The 15,908-nt window shown below is 56.7% G+C and overlaps 2 protein-coding genes across 6 annotated transcripts in view; one reads left to right on the top strand and one right to left on the bottom strand.

The window, feature by feature from the left end:
- ATG9B (autophagy related 9B) overlaps window positions 1-13,333 on the bottom strand; it is a 25,906-nt gene extending 12,573 nt beyond the window's left edge. Inside the window, exons 1-10 of one of the 2 annotated variants that reach the window (XM_061585744.1) lie at window positions 12,062-13,332; window positions 10,753-10,825; window positions 8,594-8,742; window positions 8,447-8,490; window positions 7,241-7,305; window positions 6,492-6,665; window positions 4,647-4,788; window positions 3,297-4,045; window positions 943-1,096; window positions 611-790 (exon numbers count right to left, since the gene is read on the bottom strand). In XM_061585744.1, coding sequence (XP_061441728.1) covers window positions 611-790; window positions 943-1,096; window positions 3,297-4,045; window positions 4,647-4,788; window positions 6,492-6,665; window positions 7,241-7,305; window positions 8,447-8,490; window positions 8,594-8,708 — 1,623 coding nt within the window. In that variant the 5' untranslated portion in view covers window positions 8,709-8,742; window positions 10,753-10,825; window positions 12,062-13,332. Of the gene's footprint in view, window positions 1-610; window positions 791-942; window positions 1,097-3,296; window positions 4,046-4,646; window positions 4,789-6,491; window positions 6,666-7,240; window positions 7,306-8,446; window positions 8,491-8,593; window positions 8,743-10,752; window positions 10,826-12,061 lie in introns of both variants that reach the window. The other variant, XM_061585745.1, reaches the window with a different exon arrangement.
- ABCB8 (ATP binding cassette subfamily B member 8) overlaps window positions 12,378-15,908 on the top strand; it is a 15,614-nt gene continuing 12,083 nt past the window's right edge. For 2 of the 4 annotated variants that reach the window (XM_061585747.1, XM_061585749.1), the window contains exon 1: window positions 12,378-13,628. In XM_061585747.1, coding sequence (XP_061441731.1) covers window positions 13,507-13,628 — 122 coding nt within the window. In that variant the 5' untranslated portion in view covers window positions 12,378-13,506. Of the gene's footprint in view, window positions 13,629-13,659; window positions 14,295-15,908 lie in introns of those variants that run through there. The other 2 variants (XM_061585746.1, XM_061585748.1) reach the window with 2 other exon arrangements.

Genomic DNA, 15,908 nt, shown 5'->3' with positions numbered 1-15,908 from the left:
CGTTCGCCCATTCCATCCAGCTCAGCATTGTCTACACTGGCTGGCAGCAGCTCTCCAGCGACCTGGACCAGCGGCCTTCCCAGCTGTCCCTGGAGATGCCGCCAGGGAGGGACCCCGAGGCCTCCTTCAGGCACAATAAGTGCTCCATCATAGGACAGCTCAGAAGCAAAGACTCAAGGCGGGGGGGGAGGGGCTGATTCTTCCTCCTTTTCCAAACAGCCCAAGGGGTGGGGGTGGGGCACAGAGGAAGGGGAGTTTGGCTGGGAGAGACTAGCCAGGAAGGCCTCTGGCCAGCCCTGTGCAAGCTATGCTCTCAGCCTCAGTTTCCTCCCCCATAAAATGGGACTACTGCAGGAGGAGCATGAGGATTGTATAATCTTATCATTGCGGGAGAGATCCACCTAACCCCCTGCAGCTTTCGAGAATAGTAATTCCATCCACGAACAAGACACCTGAGGCCAAGCCAAGGAACGTCTACCCAAAAGCCACGCCACACTCTCCAAGCGCATCCACTGGACACAGAGAAGGCGCAGGCCGTGGAGCGCCTCTTCAGAGTCACACAACTCCTTGCAAACAAGCCTCCGCCCCACCGCAGCCCCACCTGCCGTACCTGCGGGTTGCCATGGTTGCGGATGTCAAGCTGGGCGAAGGAACAGATGTCCCCGACGCCCACCACCTCCACAGAGAAGTTGCGGAAGAAGTCGACGATGTCCAGGGCCTTGGCACGCAGGGCGAAGATGAGGAGGAAGGGGGTCACGATGGGGCTCAGGAGCTCCTCCAAGATGAAGACCTGGGAGATGCCGGAGGCCGTTAGCTCTGCACGACACCCCCCAACCCACCCCCATGGACAGCAGGATGAGCTGGAGGCCCAGGGGTGCAGCCTGCAGAGGACGTTGGGCGACCTGGTGGTGGCCCCTTCCCCAGCCCCTCCCCCGCACTCACAGCCTTGTACTGGAAGAGCTGAGCCAACTCTTCACGGGTCTCTGACTTGTGGGCGTTGCCTTGCCAGTGGTCAGGGATGTAGTGGATGTGGGCCAGGACACACTGCAGGAGCTGCTCTGGGCACCACACCAGGTGCTCGTCTGGGATGAATGACCTGCGCGGGGGGAAGGGAGGGGGCCTTGTCAGTGTTCAGGAAGAGGGACCCCAGATGCCTCCCTGCCACCAGCCTCAAGGCACAGCAAGGCCAGCGAAGGGTGGGAAGGGGTGAAGGAAAGAGAGCACACTCAAGGAGCCAGGCTGCTCCTGGGCTTGCCCAACCCGAAGAAGAGCCCTGTGGCTGCATCAGGGCAGTGGCCCCGCTAGTCCCCCTCCTGTCCTCAGGGGCCAAGCAGGTGCTCATCATGGGAAGCTCACAACACTCTCGCCCTTGCTGCAATTCCCAGCAACTGCTACTCAGAGGCACGCCGTCTCTAGCACGGCCCTCCTGGCTAGTAGCATCTGATCCCCTTCTCTTCCTCCATGAATCTGTCTCATCCTCTTTAAAGCCATCCAAGTTGGAGGCCATCGCTGCCTCTTGTGGGAGAGAGTTCCATAGCTTAACTATGCGCTGTGTGAAGATGACAACTTTCTTTTGTCTGTCCTGAATCATCCAACATTCAGCTTCATTGGATGTCCATGAATTCTAGTGTCATGAAAGGGGAAGAAAAATGTTTCTCTATCCATTTTTTCCATGCCGTGTGTACGTTATACACTTCTATCATGTCACCATTTACAGTACTTGCCTTTTCTGTAAACTAAAAAGTCCCAAATGCTGCAACCTTTCCTCACAAGGGAGTCACTCCATCCCCTTGATAATTTTGGGTGCCCTCTTCTGAACCTTTTCCAGCTCTACAAATGCGGTCAAACCATTTGCATAATGGCATTATGATACCAGCAGTTTTATATATGTGAAATCAAGATTTATTGCTCCAGTATGCACAAGTTTAAATTTGTTTACACTGAATTTCATTTGCCATTTTACTGCCCGCTCATTGAGAGGTCTTTTTGGAGCTCTTCACAATCCCTTTTTGTTTTAACAACCCTGAACAATTTAGTATCATCAGCCAACTTGTCCACTTCGGTGCTCACCACCAACTCTATTAGCAAGTTAAAAAGCACAGGTCCCAATACCTCCACTTTGGGGACTCCACTTTCTACTGACCTCCACTGGGAGAACTGTCCATTTATTCCTACTCTCTCCTTTCTGCTTCCTTGCCAATTCCTGATCCACAAGAGGACCTCAATCAATAAATTAATATCAATACATTTATTTCGGTCCAAGACCAGCAAACAAGAGGACCTCTTCTCTTTGAATGCTTTGATTTGGATTCCTGCATTGAGCAGGGGGTTGGACTTGATAGCCTTATAGGCCCCTTCCAACTCTACTATTCTATGATTCTTATTCCATGACTGCTAAGCTTACGCAGGAGTCTTTGGTGATGTACCTTGTCAAATGTCCAAGTAGACCTCGTTAACCAGCTCACTTCCATCTACGTGCTTGTTGACACTCTCAAAGAACTCTTAACAGATTATTGAGCCAGGACTTTCCCTTGCAGAAGCCATGCTGGCTCTGCTTCCACAAGGTTTGCTCTTCTATACTGTATTCTTAGTTATTTTATCTTTAATAATACTTTCCACCAGTTTCCCTGGGACACATGAGAAGCTAACTTGCCTGTAATTTCCAGGATCCCCAGTGGATCCTTTGAAAAAAATTGATGAAAAGAGCCCCCAACCAAGAGCCTTCTTTGATGTGTCAATCAAACGTTTCCTGATAGACTTGAGATCTTGTTGGATGTGCAATTTTTGAAATGTTACTTGCCGGAAGTTTAAATACCACCCTTACACCAAATACCCTAGGGAAGGACTACGATTTGGCTAGAGAGTATGCAAACAGCCCCTACCGCTACCTTTTTCATGTCTAAAAGCAGAGGAGGTTGGCCCCTGTTGTTAAACCAAATTGGAGAAAACCAGATTTGATGGAGAACTCTAGTTCAGCAATTTCATGCTAGAGATTCCCTCTGAAATTGTTTGCTTAAGATGGCCAGGGGAGCACAAGTGTTTTTTGATTGGGCTTTAATGATCCTTGTGGTCTCCTCCTAGATGAGGGTTGGGGAACATCTATGGCCCTCCAGATATTGTTGGACTATAACCCCCAGCAGCCAGCCTGGCCAATGGTCACAGGGATGGCGATGATGGGAGAGGTGTAGTCCAGCAGCAGCAGCACCTGGAGGGCCACAGCCGGCCTTCCCCCCTGCCCGGGCTGCAGCAGAGCACAGGCCTGGCTCCAGGGCTCTTCTCAAGCCTGCCCGACTCACCTGGCCACGGTAACGATGAGCCCCAGGAGGGTGATGGCGGTGAGAATGTGCTGCACAGTGAGGACGTCCTCGTCGTAGACGGTGAGGGCAATGAGCACTGCCAGGATGGAGCCAGCAAAGAAGCCGACGTTCTTGGCCAGCACGGTGAGGAAGGGGCTGGTGAAGGAGTTCATGTACTTGGAGGCCGGCTTGTAGCCGCGGCTCAGGCGGGCCTGGAGCTCGTGGTCCAGCTCGTTGAAGTGGCGCAGGTAGAAGCGCCCATACAGGGACCAGCGCCGGGCCCCGAGGCTGCCGGGCTGTCTCTTGAGCACCTCCGTGTAGCTGAAGAAGGCGTACAGCACCTGCCACACCAGGATGAAGGGGCACAGCAGCAGGTTGGCCAGGCCCAGCAGAACCATGCTGCGCCCCAGGCGGCGCGCCAGCTCCAGGCGCGCCCCCGCCCGCTTGTACTGGGGCTGGAGGTTCCACTTGCCCTGGAAGAGGGACCCGGGCCCCCAGAAGAAGAGCAGCTCCAGGTTGTACTTGAGGCCCTGCGTGAGGAAGACGGCCTCGCCCAGAAGAGGCAGGTGGAAGCGGACCGGCAGCAGCGACTTGTTCACCATGGCCACCAGGTAGTTCTTGAAGCGCAGGATGCGGTGGTGGATGTCCAGCTCGCTCAGCTCCCGCTTGTGCACGCACATCTGCTGCTCCCGCTGCAGGGAGATCAGCCGCGCCTGGACCTCCTGCCAGCTGCGGTTGCACAGCTCGTCCTGCCGGAGGGAGAGGTGAGGCGCAGGGCTCTGGGCGGGCCCGGGATGCACGCTGAACACCCAGCGCCCCTGCCACACTGAAGGCGTTGCGGCTCCAGTTCAGCACCCAATTCCCCAGACAGCCACAACTCCCGCCCCCTCCAAACGCCGCCCCACAGATCCCCACCATCAATGTTTCGCACACCAAGTCAACAAGGAGACGCACTCAGGAGCTCCAGCTGCCCGTTCTGGCCACATGAGACGTAGGCAGTGTGCCTCATGCAGGGACAGCCCTCCTCCACCAGGCAGCTCGAGTCCCACCAAGTCCCACAGGCCGACCCAGCTCTTCTTTGGAAGGGAGAGACCATCTCCTTTTGCTACTTACAGAAACACAGATGCTCCGGGTTTGGATGAATTTCTGCTCAGGCCACACCTGCTGCCCAGCCCCCTTCCATCTCCTTATGGGATGTCGACATGCAAGGGTCCCAGGGGGAAGCACGGCAAGTGGGGCTGGGAGGCCAGCAGGAGGGAGGTAAGGGGGGAGACACCCGCAAGCTGCCTTCACCGTCTCCCACCCACTGCAGTCCCAGAGCCCGGCTCCTCCTGCCCCTTGCACACTCACCGAGGGGATCTTGAGAGCTTTGGTGTAAAAGGCACGGATCTCCCAGTAGCCAAGAAGGCTGCAGAGAACCTTCACTAAGCGGTAGAGCCAGAAGGTGGCAGCCATCACCAGCAGGAAGATGATCCAGCCGCTGGAACGGATCCTGGGAAGGGGGGGAGAGGAGGCGGTGGCATCGTCAGGGCCCCTCCCTCTGAAGCCCTGGCAGCTGCGGGTCAGCTCGGGACACAGGCTCTGTGCAATGACTGTGCAAGGCCGGGCGCCTCCGGTGACACATAAACACAGAGAGGGAGGGAAGGAGGGCCGGCCCCTTCTAGGAACACTGCACTGGCCGGCAGCTCAGGGGAAACAATTCTTCATTTTTTTTAAAGTGTTTTTAAATTTGCATATTTCTTTTTAATGCTTTTAATTGTTGTAAACCGCCCGGAGAGCTTCGGCTATAGAACCGTATACAAATGTAATTAATAATAATAATAATAATAATAAAGCCCACACAGGTGGCGAGGGGGCAGTTTGCCCGTTACTGGAGTGAGTTGAAGTGCAAGAATACAGAGAAGCTCTGCAATACTCTGTGGCTGTTGTTGCACTCTCTTCTCCTCCCTCCCACTTACAAACTCATTCTATCTCTACTGGGGTGGTGGGAGCCCTTCCCTGCTTCCACTTACCCCTCTGTGCATCACTGCAGGGTCCATACTTTTTGCTCCTTCTTTAGATTGGGAAAAAAACCCTTATCATCTTAAAAAACTATTAATGCAGATAATGGTGCTCTTTCAATGAGGTCAACAAAGCATCTCTCTCTCTTTGGAATCATTCTCTTAGGAAAAACTTCTGCTTGAGGCAGACATGGAGAACCTCTGGCTGCGGGCCTCATTTGGTTCGGAACGGGTCCAACTTGGCCGGCAAGAACCTTTCTCCAAAGCAGCAGCCACCTGCCGCACACCTGCCGCCGTGTGGGGTATGAGGTGTGGGGCAGGTGCAAACTCAGCTGCCCATGCACAGCCAGAAGCCTTAGTGGGCGCTCCCAACGGCTCCTGGCAAGGGAAGCTCCTCGTCCCTGCTCGTCCGCTGACTGGAAACAAGAGGAAGCCTGCTGGGATCAGCCGTGCTGTGGAACGATGGACAGACGCCTGCTGGTCTGTGTCGATCAGCTGACGGGTTACCAGTTATGGGGCAATCCCGCTACACGACAGCCCCAGGATGTGCCAGGGTGGGCCCTTGGTCTGCCTGGGATCAAGACTCCTCTGCGCCTTCCATGGGAAGAGACAAGGGCTCCACAGGCCCCAGAGGGGCAGAGATGGGAGTGCCTCAGGCACCTCCTCTCCGGGGCCTTGTGGTTCATGCCACAGACATCTGATTACACCAGCCTCTGCAAACCTCGTGGCCTCCAGGTACTTTGGACTACAACTGGCTGGGGCTAGTGGTAATCACCTGATGGCCCCTAGGCTGGCAGAAGCTGGATTACACACTTAGACTGGGTGCTAATTAATCCAGAACAGCTTCAGCCTCCTGACAGAACTCTCACCACCCCAAATGCAGGTCTTGAGAAGGGTGGGGGAAGGGCCTCCTGCCTTTAGCCACTCTGGGGGAAGGCTCAGGTCCACTCAAAGTGTCCTTGGATGGTTTGCAAAGGTCACCCCAGAGCCATCAACTAGGAGCAATTCCTACCCGATGTTGTGTCAGAATGGCTGCCTCTCAGAACCGCCCCCCATGCCAAAGCAAGGACCGCAAGAACAGAGCGCTTGCGTGTTTGGTGTGCATCATCCGACACCCTCTCCATTGAACTGGGGACAAGGCTTCGGGGTTGCCGGTACCCCAGACGGCGGGCGCCTCCACCTGCCCTTGGCTCACCTCTGGGCACACTGTGGCGTGGGCAGGACGGCATCTGGAAGCGTCACCTTGTTCCGGTCTGGGGCGAGGCTCCCTCCTGTGTGAGTGTGATTGACAGGCCGGTTGGCAAATAGCACATCATACTCCACGCAGCACAGCAGGAAGGTAGTGAACGTGACCACAAACAGGAACTGCCTGCGGGGGGGGGGAGGTCGCACGGGTCAGAAGAGTCCCTCGCCCAGGCCCACTCCCCAGCCCACTAAGCGGCAGTTCAGCCCCCTCCAACACAAGTTCCACTGGTGGGTGTTCTACAGGCAAGGGACCCCGTCAAACTGGGCTGGAGGGGGCTTGCAGGTGCAAGTCCTGCTCATTACATGGACCAGTCAGCCTCTCCTCCTTCCCTCTCACTGGCCCCAGGACCTCCCCACCCCATGGCAGAGAATCCCTAGAGCAGCAGGAGGACAGGGGGCCGGGAGGGGTCCAGGGGCCGAGTCCCTGGGGGCTTTCTCAACACTAGCCATTCACCTCCTCCCCCCCCCAAAAAAGGAAAGAGACTCATTCCCTCCCTCCCCATGCAAGTAAGAGAAACGGACCTCCGTTCCCCCTCCTGTCTCCGCCTCCCCCAGCCCTGGTGTCAAAGAGGCGAGGGTAGGCAGCTCCTGTCCCAAACGCCACTAGCTAGCTGCCAGGGCCCAACCCTGAAGGGTGGGCGTGAAGGTTTGCAGGCCCCAGAGGAGGGAGGGCCGGGCAGAGGGTCCCAGGGCACTTACACCAGCTCAAAGACGTCGGAGAGCATCATGGAGGCAAAGCCATTCTTCTGGTGGAAATGGTAGATGTGCAGGGGCTGTCAAGGTCAAGCACCCATTCTATTCTGCCAGGCTTACCTGAGAACGAAGCCTGCTCTGGAGACCCCCTCCCAGCACCTGTGCGCCCAAGACAAAGCACCCCCTCTTCTGCCAGGCGTCAAGATGTAGCTCCAATCGTGAGGACTGCAGGGCGGCTTAGCCACGGATGCCGTGGCAGCGCAGGCGTACCGTCCCCAGCCTGTCCCTTTCAGACACCTCAGCCTCCACAGCCCACCCTCATCTCTCCATGGAGGAATCGTGTTCAAGTGCTGAGGAAAGGCTGCCACGTCCTTCTCAAAGGCCCACCTCTGTCCAGTGCCACCTTGAGTGGTGCGGCCCCTGGGCATTCTCCCAGCCACCAGACTGCACTGGGGTGCCAGCTGTCAATCAAGACCCACCTGTTAAGCGAGGACCGTTGTCATGCCATACCGCCCTTTTTCCCACAAGCGCCCTTGCCTGGGATGCCCATCAACCCCACCATTTTATTGTAAGGGGCTGCAGGAGGACTGGGTGGGGGCAAGATGGAACGGTTTGCTGTATTTTCCTGAAGCAACTTCCCACCTCCTCCACTGGTCTTCTCACTTCCGTTTAACTCTTCAAAAACTTCCTAAAACTGGCCGTTGGGGTTTTGTGTGCATTTCTGCCAGACTCGGAGGGAATGTTCCTCTCCTGTGCCTAGACCATTTTCATGCCATGCCACGTGTGTATTAGTTGGGGTCTATAGGGCAAGCAAGTGATGCTGGCTTCGGGAAGAGCCAGGTAGGCTGGGTGTCTCCCCTCTTAAATAACTGCCTTGGACCCCAGAGATCACTCCTGTCTGGAGGTAGAGAGCGCTAAGGGGTCCTTTCACGACTCCTAGTCTGGGAAGCCTCTGGCGTGACTGGCCTACCCAGACTGGGAGTTGTGGAAGGGAGAGAAAAGCCTTCCTCCCCCCTTCCGTTACAGCCTCAACCTCATCAACAGTGAGGGGCAAAAGCTTGAGGGAGAGAAAGGTACTCGGCTCATGCTCAGAGATATTTCCAAACTGCTACTTGGAAAACTTTGTATGTTTATACCAAATATAAACCAGCAACTCTGCGTTGTTGACTTTCTTGAGTGAGAGACGCCAAGAACTCCACACACAAAGGATATTTTGGTGAAGAAGTTATCCAAGTTCTTGATGTGATGCCAGGAATCTGGGAAAGAAGCAGGGAAGCAACGAGCCGTCTGGCTGCCAGGACTGTCCCCCCCAGCCTGCCCCCCACCTTGGAGGCTCCGAGCCCCAGCGCCTGGGCGTACCTTTCAGTCCCTCAGTGACGTGCACCAGCAGCTGCTTCTCGTCCTCAGGGGGAGAGTCGTCTTCGTAGTCTGGGAGGCAATGGTAGTCGCCATGATGCTGGCGGCTCGCAGCCATGTGGGCTCGCTGGGCTGCCCCACTCCGACAGGCCCTGGTTGGGGGAGGGAAGCCTGTGACCCCCTGGGAGGAGCAAGACCCAGCAAGCGACCCCACCCGGGCTCCCAAGCACGATACAGACCAGCCCCACCGGACACCTCCTGCCCCCTGAACTCTTTCTATGCCAGCTGGGCATTACAAGAAGAAATGGTGCCTGCGTTGGCATTTTCCCTCTTCGTTCCCTGGCCCTTTCCCTACATGTGTCTTAGATTGTAAACCTGCAGGCAGGGACTATCTTGCTTTAATTGATTGTACATAAGCCACTCCGGGAGGCTTATTAGCTGAACAGTGGGGGACAAATGCTCCAATAACCCCCCTTACATTTTGGGGTGGCTCCGTTCCCCACCCAGGGGTTCCAGCAGGGGTCACCAAGGACCACCACCTGTCCCAGGCACTTGCTGAGGGCTGTTGCTGTCCCAAGTCGGGTTGTCCAGCTTCCTTCCTTTAGCGTTCATTCATGCGCTGGGGTCCCATGCAGCGACAGTCCCAGTCCCTCTCACAGATGCACATAGGGAAGCATCCTGCGTGCACGCACACACGGTAACCTCCAGAGGAAAGGCTCTAGCTCAGCTCCCGGGCTCTGCCTCCAGCCTGCCACACACGGAGTCACTCCGCAGGTGACATTCCAGCCAGCCACGGGCCAAGGGATTTAGTGGATGAAGGCGGCACCAAGCAGGCAGACCGACTGAGGTGCAAGAGAAAAGCCAGCCTTTGTCAACCCGGTGCCCTCTAGGTCCTTTGGACTACAACTCCCATCAGCCTGACAGCCCAGTCGCATTGGCTGGAGTTGATGGGAATTGCAGTCCAAAGCATCTGCAGGGCACCAGGTTTGGCAATGGCTGCATTAGGCAACATCCCAGGAAAGCAGACGCCTTCCCTCACCCTCTCCGTCCGTCCGGCCACCAGACAAAAGCGATCTTGCGTGGCAAGGAAGGACTCACTTTTATGGTTCTCTAAGAGATCAACCCAGGCATGCCTGTGGGGCAGGACAGGAGGAACCTCCCACCCTCCACCACAACAGACTCTGCTCCCCCCTTCTTGAGAGGCCGGCCTCCCTTCCCTCTCAGTAATCTTTTCAGCACCTGCTGCAGACCTCCCTCTTTCAACAAGCCTTTTAAGAAGAAACCATATCCCAGTCTGTATCTGTGTTGGAATTGCTTTTTAAGATGTTTTTAAAGTTGTTTTTTTAAAAAATGTTTTATTTTTAGGATTTTTAAAGATGTTTTGAATGTTTTGGCCCCTGTTTGCCACCCTGGGCTCCTTCTGGGAGGAAGGGAGAGACACAAATTAAATTTATTAATGAATAATAACAATTTCTGTGAGGAGGGGAGGCTATTTCCCCCTCCCCACTCATCAAACAATCCATCTGGTGACCAGGGAGAGGGCAATTTGCATCTCTATCAAGCTGCTGGGTGGAGAGACTAAAACGTCTCCCAGGACTGGGGCTACTTTACAGAAAAATTTGCTTGCAGGGGCTGGAAAAGAAAGAGACTTCAGAATATTTTAGTATTTCACGATATAAATAGGTCATTATTTATACTTGATGGTTACCGCCTAGAAACTACTGGATGAATGCCGGTATAGAAATGGGTTAAACAAAGGGAAGAAGTCCGGAAAGGAAAGAGGCCTCAAGCCAGAGAACTGGAACCAGGGCTTGCTTCCAGTCAGCAGGCTCCACAAGGCCTATTCTGTAACCAGAGGAAACAAGGATAAGCTCCAACCTTCCTCAACCTGGTCCCTCCAGCTGGTTTGGACTACAACTCCCATCAGCCCCAGCATGACATGGCCACATGGTGCTGGAATCGGCGTTGTAGTCCAAAACATCTGGAGTGTGGAGGAAGGCTGATAGACAGCATTCCTTTTATGACGGAGGTTCGGCTTGTATCTTCCCTCACCCCACCCTGAGGCACGGGAGCGCCCCCTCCCTCCTCCTCCGTACCAGCAAGAGCCCAACAGCTTTTCTTCCAGGCCTCCCCCCCCCCCACCAACACCAACCCACATTTACCACTGTTTGTGTCCGCTGCCCACGACAGATCCTCCTTGGCTGCTCCTGTCGGTGAGGCTGGGTGCTTTGTGACCTGCCGGTGTTGATGTCAAGGGTGGGGCTTAGAGAGGATGCCATCAGGGAGGCCGCCCTGCCCTGCCCACCTCGCATTGCAACAGGCCTGACTCACAGGCGATGATGTCTCAGGTCAGAGGCAGGGCCAGGAGCCCAGCAGGCCAGAGGCAGCTTTTCCCTTGGGCCAGGCAGACCCAGGAAGGAGCACCAGCCGGGCCAGAGTTTGCCTCCAAACTGGCTAAGTGACAACATTCAGCAGAGGGATGTGGATTCTCCTCTGCTTTGGGGATGTGCTTTACACCTCCTCCCTCCCCACAACCCAGGACCACAGCTCCCTCTCACCCCACCATGTGGAAGCGGGCAGGTGGACGGGGGGATCACCAGCCAAGCTAAAAATACCCTATAGTCAGCACGTTTATAAACAAGCCAAGCGGGTAAACAGGCCAGACAGCTGGCAAGCAGCCACCAGGATGAGTCTCAAGGAAGCCTCAGGCCACAGCAGCAGCTCTCTCTCCCCACTAGGCCTCACTGCCTTACCAACTGCAACAACCCCCATGCAGGAAAGAGACTACCATCACTGGGCAGAGGACACTCAATTTCCTGTGCCCTTTTTTGGGCAGGAAGGCCCTAATCCAACTTTGGGCAGCCCGCACTGGCTCCTGTGCTAGTTCAGCTTTGAAATCCACTCTAGCCCATACTGTGTTCCCACAACCATCTGGGATTCCTACTTTCTCTCCCTCGGCTCCCTCACTGCCCCCCATCCATCCCCCACTGAGCCCTGGGTCCAAGGCTGGCCCATAATCCCCCCGCTCTAGGGCAACAGGCAGAGGTGCCGGGCTTGGACCCTCTCCCTACCAGCCGAGCCCCTACCCACCCACCCCCACGAGGCATCTCCTGCCATAAACTGTCTCTGGGCAGCAACAATAAATCCATCCAGGAGGAAGAAAAGGGAGACCCAGTGGGGGAAATGGAAAGCAGGCGGGCGCTGAAGACAGCAGCTGCCCCCCCCCCCGTGGGCAGCCACAGGCCGCTGCGCCCGGGCAGGAGGGCACTGGGGAAACACAAGAGGGGGGCAGAAATGGGCAAAGGGCGGAGGCTTGGCAGGGCTGGGGGGGGGGAGCCACATAGGAAAAGCAGCCGGGACAACAAACAGGCCGGCAACCCCCTCAAAAGAGCCCCGGAAAGAAAGCGCTGGGCTGGGCCTCACCCTGGCCTGCTGGCTAAAGCCTCCCCGAAGCACTCCCTGCCCAACTACCTTCCAGACGACCCGGCACAGCTGTCGGGAGGGCCCCACTCAGGCCAGCCGCTCCTTCTTGCCGCTGCGGCGGGCCGCCTCCTCTGCAGACCGGCCAGCTCCCGGCGCTGCCGGCTCTGTTGTCATCCCACGCGCAGTCCTTGCCCGGCTCCTGCGGCGGGGAGGGCTGTTCCCAAGGTTGTCCGGGGGCTGGCGCGGGCTCCCGGCCAGCTCTTTCGCAACGCCCCTGGAGCGGGTCCCAGAGAAGAAGCGCAGCCGCAGCCTTGCCCGGGGGAGGCCTCGGGCTTGCCCCGCTGCCGGGAACTCACACCCTGCTCCGCGGGGCAGGCGGCTTCCCAAGGCGAAGGGGGCCGTGCGCCCGCCCGCCTTCCACCCAGCGCCGGCTGCGCGGGCTCCCGGACACCGCAGTGCCCATGCCAGGCAGCAGTCAAGGGGCGCTCAGCGGTCTGGACCGGCGCGCCTTCACACGAGAAGGAGGAGGCGGCGCCGGCGGCCGCCCCTGCTGCTGCTGCAGCTGCGCCGGGATGGCCGTGCAGGAGGCGAGGCGCTCGGCTGCGGCGCGGCTGCTGCCCCACGAGCAGGCGGGCGGAGTCCAAAGCAGTAAGGCCCGCCGCGGGATGCGGCTCACCCCAACACAGAGCAACCGGGGCGCGGGCTGTGTCGCCGGAGGGTCCCGTGAAAAAGGCTTCAAGCGCTCGGGGGACGGTCCCTGCTCGAGGAGAGGGCGCGGTGGGCGGCGCGCAAATCCCCCCCCGCTGCTGCCAGGAGCGGCCGCGGCGCGGACCCTCTTCTGCAAAGCGCCGGGCGGAACGGCGGGCAGAGTCCAGGAAGGGCGGCCCCGGATCCTAGCGCGGCTCCAGCCCGGCCACACTCAGCAAGGGAACCCTCGCCGCAGGGCTGCGCGGCACCAACGGCAATGACGGCTGGGCGGCGGAGGACCCCACCGGGCAGCGACGGCCCAGCGCCAGGAGGAGCAGCGCGACCGGGTCTGCCTCCGTGGCTCCAGGCGGCGCGGGGACGGGGCGGGCTGGGGTCTCCGCCGGAGGTACAGGCGCCCACTAGGCGACGACGCAGCAGCAGGCGGGGGCGGGCCCCACTCCGGCCGCCAGGGGCCCGATCCTGCTGCTCAGCTGTGGGGACGCAGGACCACGCGAGGAGGAGGAGGTCTCGGGCACGCGGAGGTGGGGCGTTTGGCGGGGAGCGCGCACGGCTCCATCCGCGCACTGAACTAACTCTCAGCCTCTCTCTCTGTGGCCCCGCCCTCCTACTCAGCCGGGCACTGGCCACGCCCCCTCCTCCGCCTCCCTCCTCCGCACGCCCTCCCGCACAGGGCGCGCGCGGGACATTGTGGGTCGGCGTCGTTGGTGGCGGCTGCAATATGGCGCCGCATTGAGAGTAACGAAGGGGCTCCCCTGAGGAGAGCGCAACCACCTTCTTTTCCCGCCATGCTGGCGCGGCTGCTGCTGCTCCCGCGGCCGGGGGCGCTCGCCGGGGGGCGCGGCTACCGCTCATGCCGCCTGACAAGGGCGGCCAAGAAGGGGTCTTTTCGGGCCTTGCTCGTTGCCAGGTAACCGTCGTCCGCGCGGGGCAGGCCGGGAGGTTTCTGTGTGCGCCTTTATTGGTTTTTTGCGCTCCTGTTCCGCGTTGCAAAGCTTTCTGGTCGCTGTAGTCCAGGCGGCGACCTCCCCCTAGGAGCGGCCTCGGCCTGCCATTGGCGGTGTGCGGAGCCTGGGCTGTTTCCCGCGGAGAGGAAGCTGGGAAATGTAGTCCGTGTCCGGTCCTGGCCCTGTGCGCCCTTGACTCTCGAAGAGCCACGTGAGCCCGTGCAACTGCCCCAGCGCGACGGTGGCCGGGGCTCCCTTTTGGTCCAGACGCAGCTTCGGGGGGAGGGGAGGCAAAGGCACCAAGCAAAAGGCGACCCCGCCTTTGAACGGTCGCCTCCCGCCCGCGAGACCTTGAACGTGCTCCTTCCGTCAGCGCTTTCAGGAGTTGCGCCTGGCGCAGCGCAGTTAGGCAGCCCCAGCGGAGGAGGCGTGCCCTCGGCCCTGGCAGCCGCGAGCAAGCCGGTTTTGGAGAGACCGTGAAGCATTCCTGAGTTGTTCTTCCCTGGTGAAACATGAGCCCAAATATATGCCAAAATGACTTCGAGTAGCCTATTTGCCATGGGTGCTGCTTGACTCAGACGGATGCAATCACACAACTGTTCCAAGATCCTCACTTGCATCCTGCCTCTGTGAGTGGCATGCAGGTTGCCTGAACACCTGGTAGATAGAGGTGATCTTGTGCCAAATGGGGTCTTATCCTAGTTGGATAATGCTGGGCCCTTATTTTTGGAGTGAAGCTCGTAAGAGGAGCTCTCCTGGATCATCTAAGTGGGCTCATCTAGGCCTGCAACCTGTTTCTTGTAGTGCCCAGCCAGATGCTTCTGGGAATCCCACATGCAGGGTCTGAAGGCAGTAGCCCTCTCTCACTGTTGGCCCCAGTATTGTATTCTTTGGTTAGGGCCTCTTTAGTGGTTGCACCGAGACCAGAGAGCACCCTTCCATTAGTGGTCTGTAGGACCCTTTTTCGTTAGCAAATAGTCATTAACTGAAAACTTGTTGAGGTGAGCTTCCTGGATAAGACAAAAACAGTTTCATAACATTTATGTAGAGTTTTTGGTTATGTTTCTAGCCTTTGATTCATGGTCTCAAAACATGATGGGTGTCATTGTTTCTGCTAGCTAGTCTTTAAAATACAGGTATCAAGATTGTAAGTTATACAGAATTCTTCAAGTGTAGATACCCAAATCACATGTGTTAAAAGACAAAAACAAAACAAGAGTATGGATATTCCTTTGCTGGGCTGATGCTTAGTGCCCAGGCCTGTTGCTCCTCGAGAGGGAAGGTGAAGGCTGTTAATTAGCTTATAAATGGGCAGGCCTTGTTGAGGATTATTATTATTTGTTTCCTGTATTTAACCTTTTAACCACAGATGGTCACAAAGTGGTTTCAGGAACAATAAATACAACAAGTTGTCGATCAAATAACATGGCAAATAAAAAGCACAGACAAAACCATGAAACAGGCACAATATAACTTACTTAAAATGCTTGCTAGAATAGAAAGATCTTTGTCAAGTGCCTGGAGGTATAGTTACAGTTTGTAATTCTCACCTTTGCTTTGACCTAGAACTCAGCATGGTAAACACAGGTCGGGTTCCTGTTTGGCATCTCTCCTAAGTGCTGTCTTGGCCTTACTAAGGCATCTTAGTCCAACATTGTGATGTTTGCTGCTTTTGGGAAGAAGGGCAGGATACAGTTTTAATTACTAAATAATTAAATATGGTGGGGTCCCAAAGCAGAGAAAAGGGCAAGGCCTCAAGGCAGGATTCTGCATAGAAGCTTGTTTCTTGAGTAAGGGCCACTTGTTTCAGCAGAAGACCTTGTCTCACGCAGTCAGCGACACCAGCATGACTCCTCTAAGATGCCTGCGGAATGAATCTGTGGTTTCTGTGGCTTCCATTTAACAGATGAGAGACGGAAAGAAGCTTCACTGTGGCTGAATAAGGGGGATGAACCCAGGTCTCCTACGTCCAGCACACGATCCTCTGTGAACCACTCTGAGTTCACTCTATTCTGTGGTTTTACCCTGCTGCTATATTCCGAGATTCTGTGGATTGGGCTAGGACAACTCTCTTGACGGGGGAAGTGTGGTGGTCCTGGGGGCAGAGAGCAGTGGTCTTGTATGGATCTGCCTGAGCCAAGGATTTACTAGGTATCCTTGGGTGAGATGTCCTGGCTCCTTCTCAGCGGAGATAACAGTGAGTTATGTTGTGTAAATTTTAGGGTTACATTTTCTGATGACCA

The sequence above is a fragment of the Rhineura floridana genome, chromosome 10, assembly GCF_030035675.1.
Source record: "Rhineura floridana isolate rRhiFlo1 chromosome 10, rRhiFlo1.hap2, whole genome shotgun sequence".
NCBI classification, from domain to species: Eukaryota; Metazoa; Chordata; class Lepidosauria; order Squamata; family Rhineuridae; genus Rhineura; species Rhineura floridana.
Note: the sequence above shows the minus strand (reverse complement) of the source record. Positions and strands in the feature narration are given on the sequence as shown.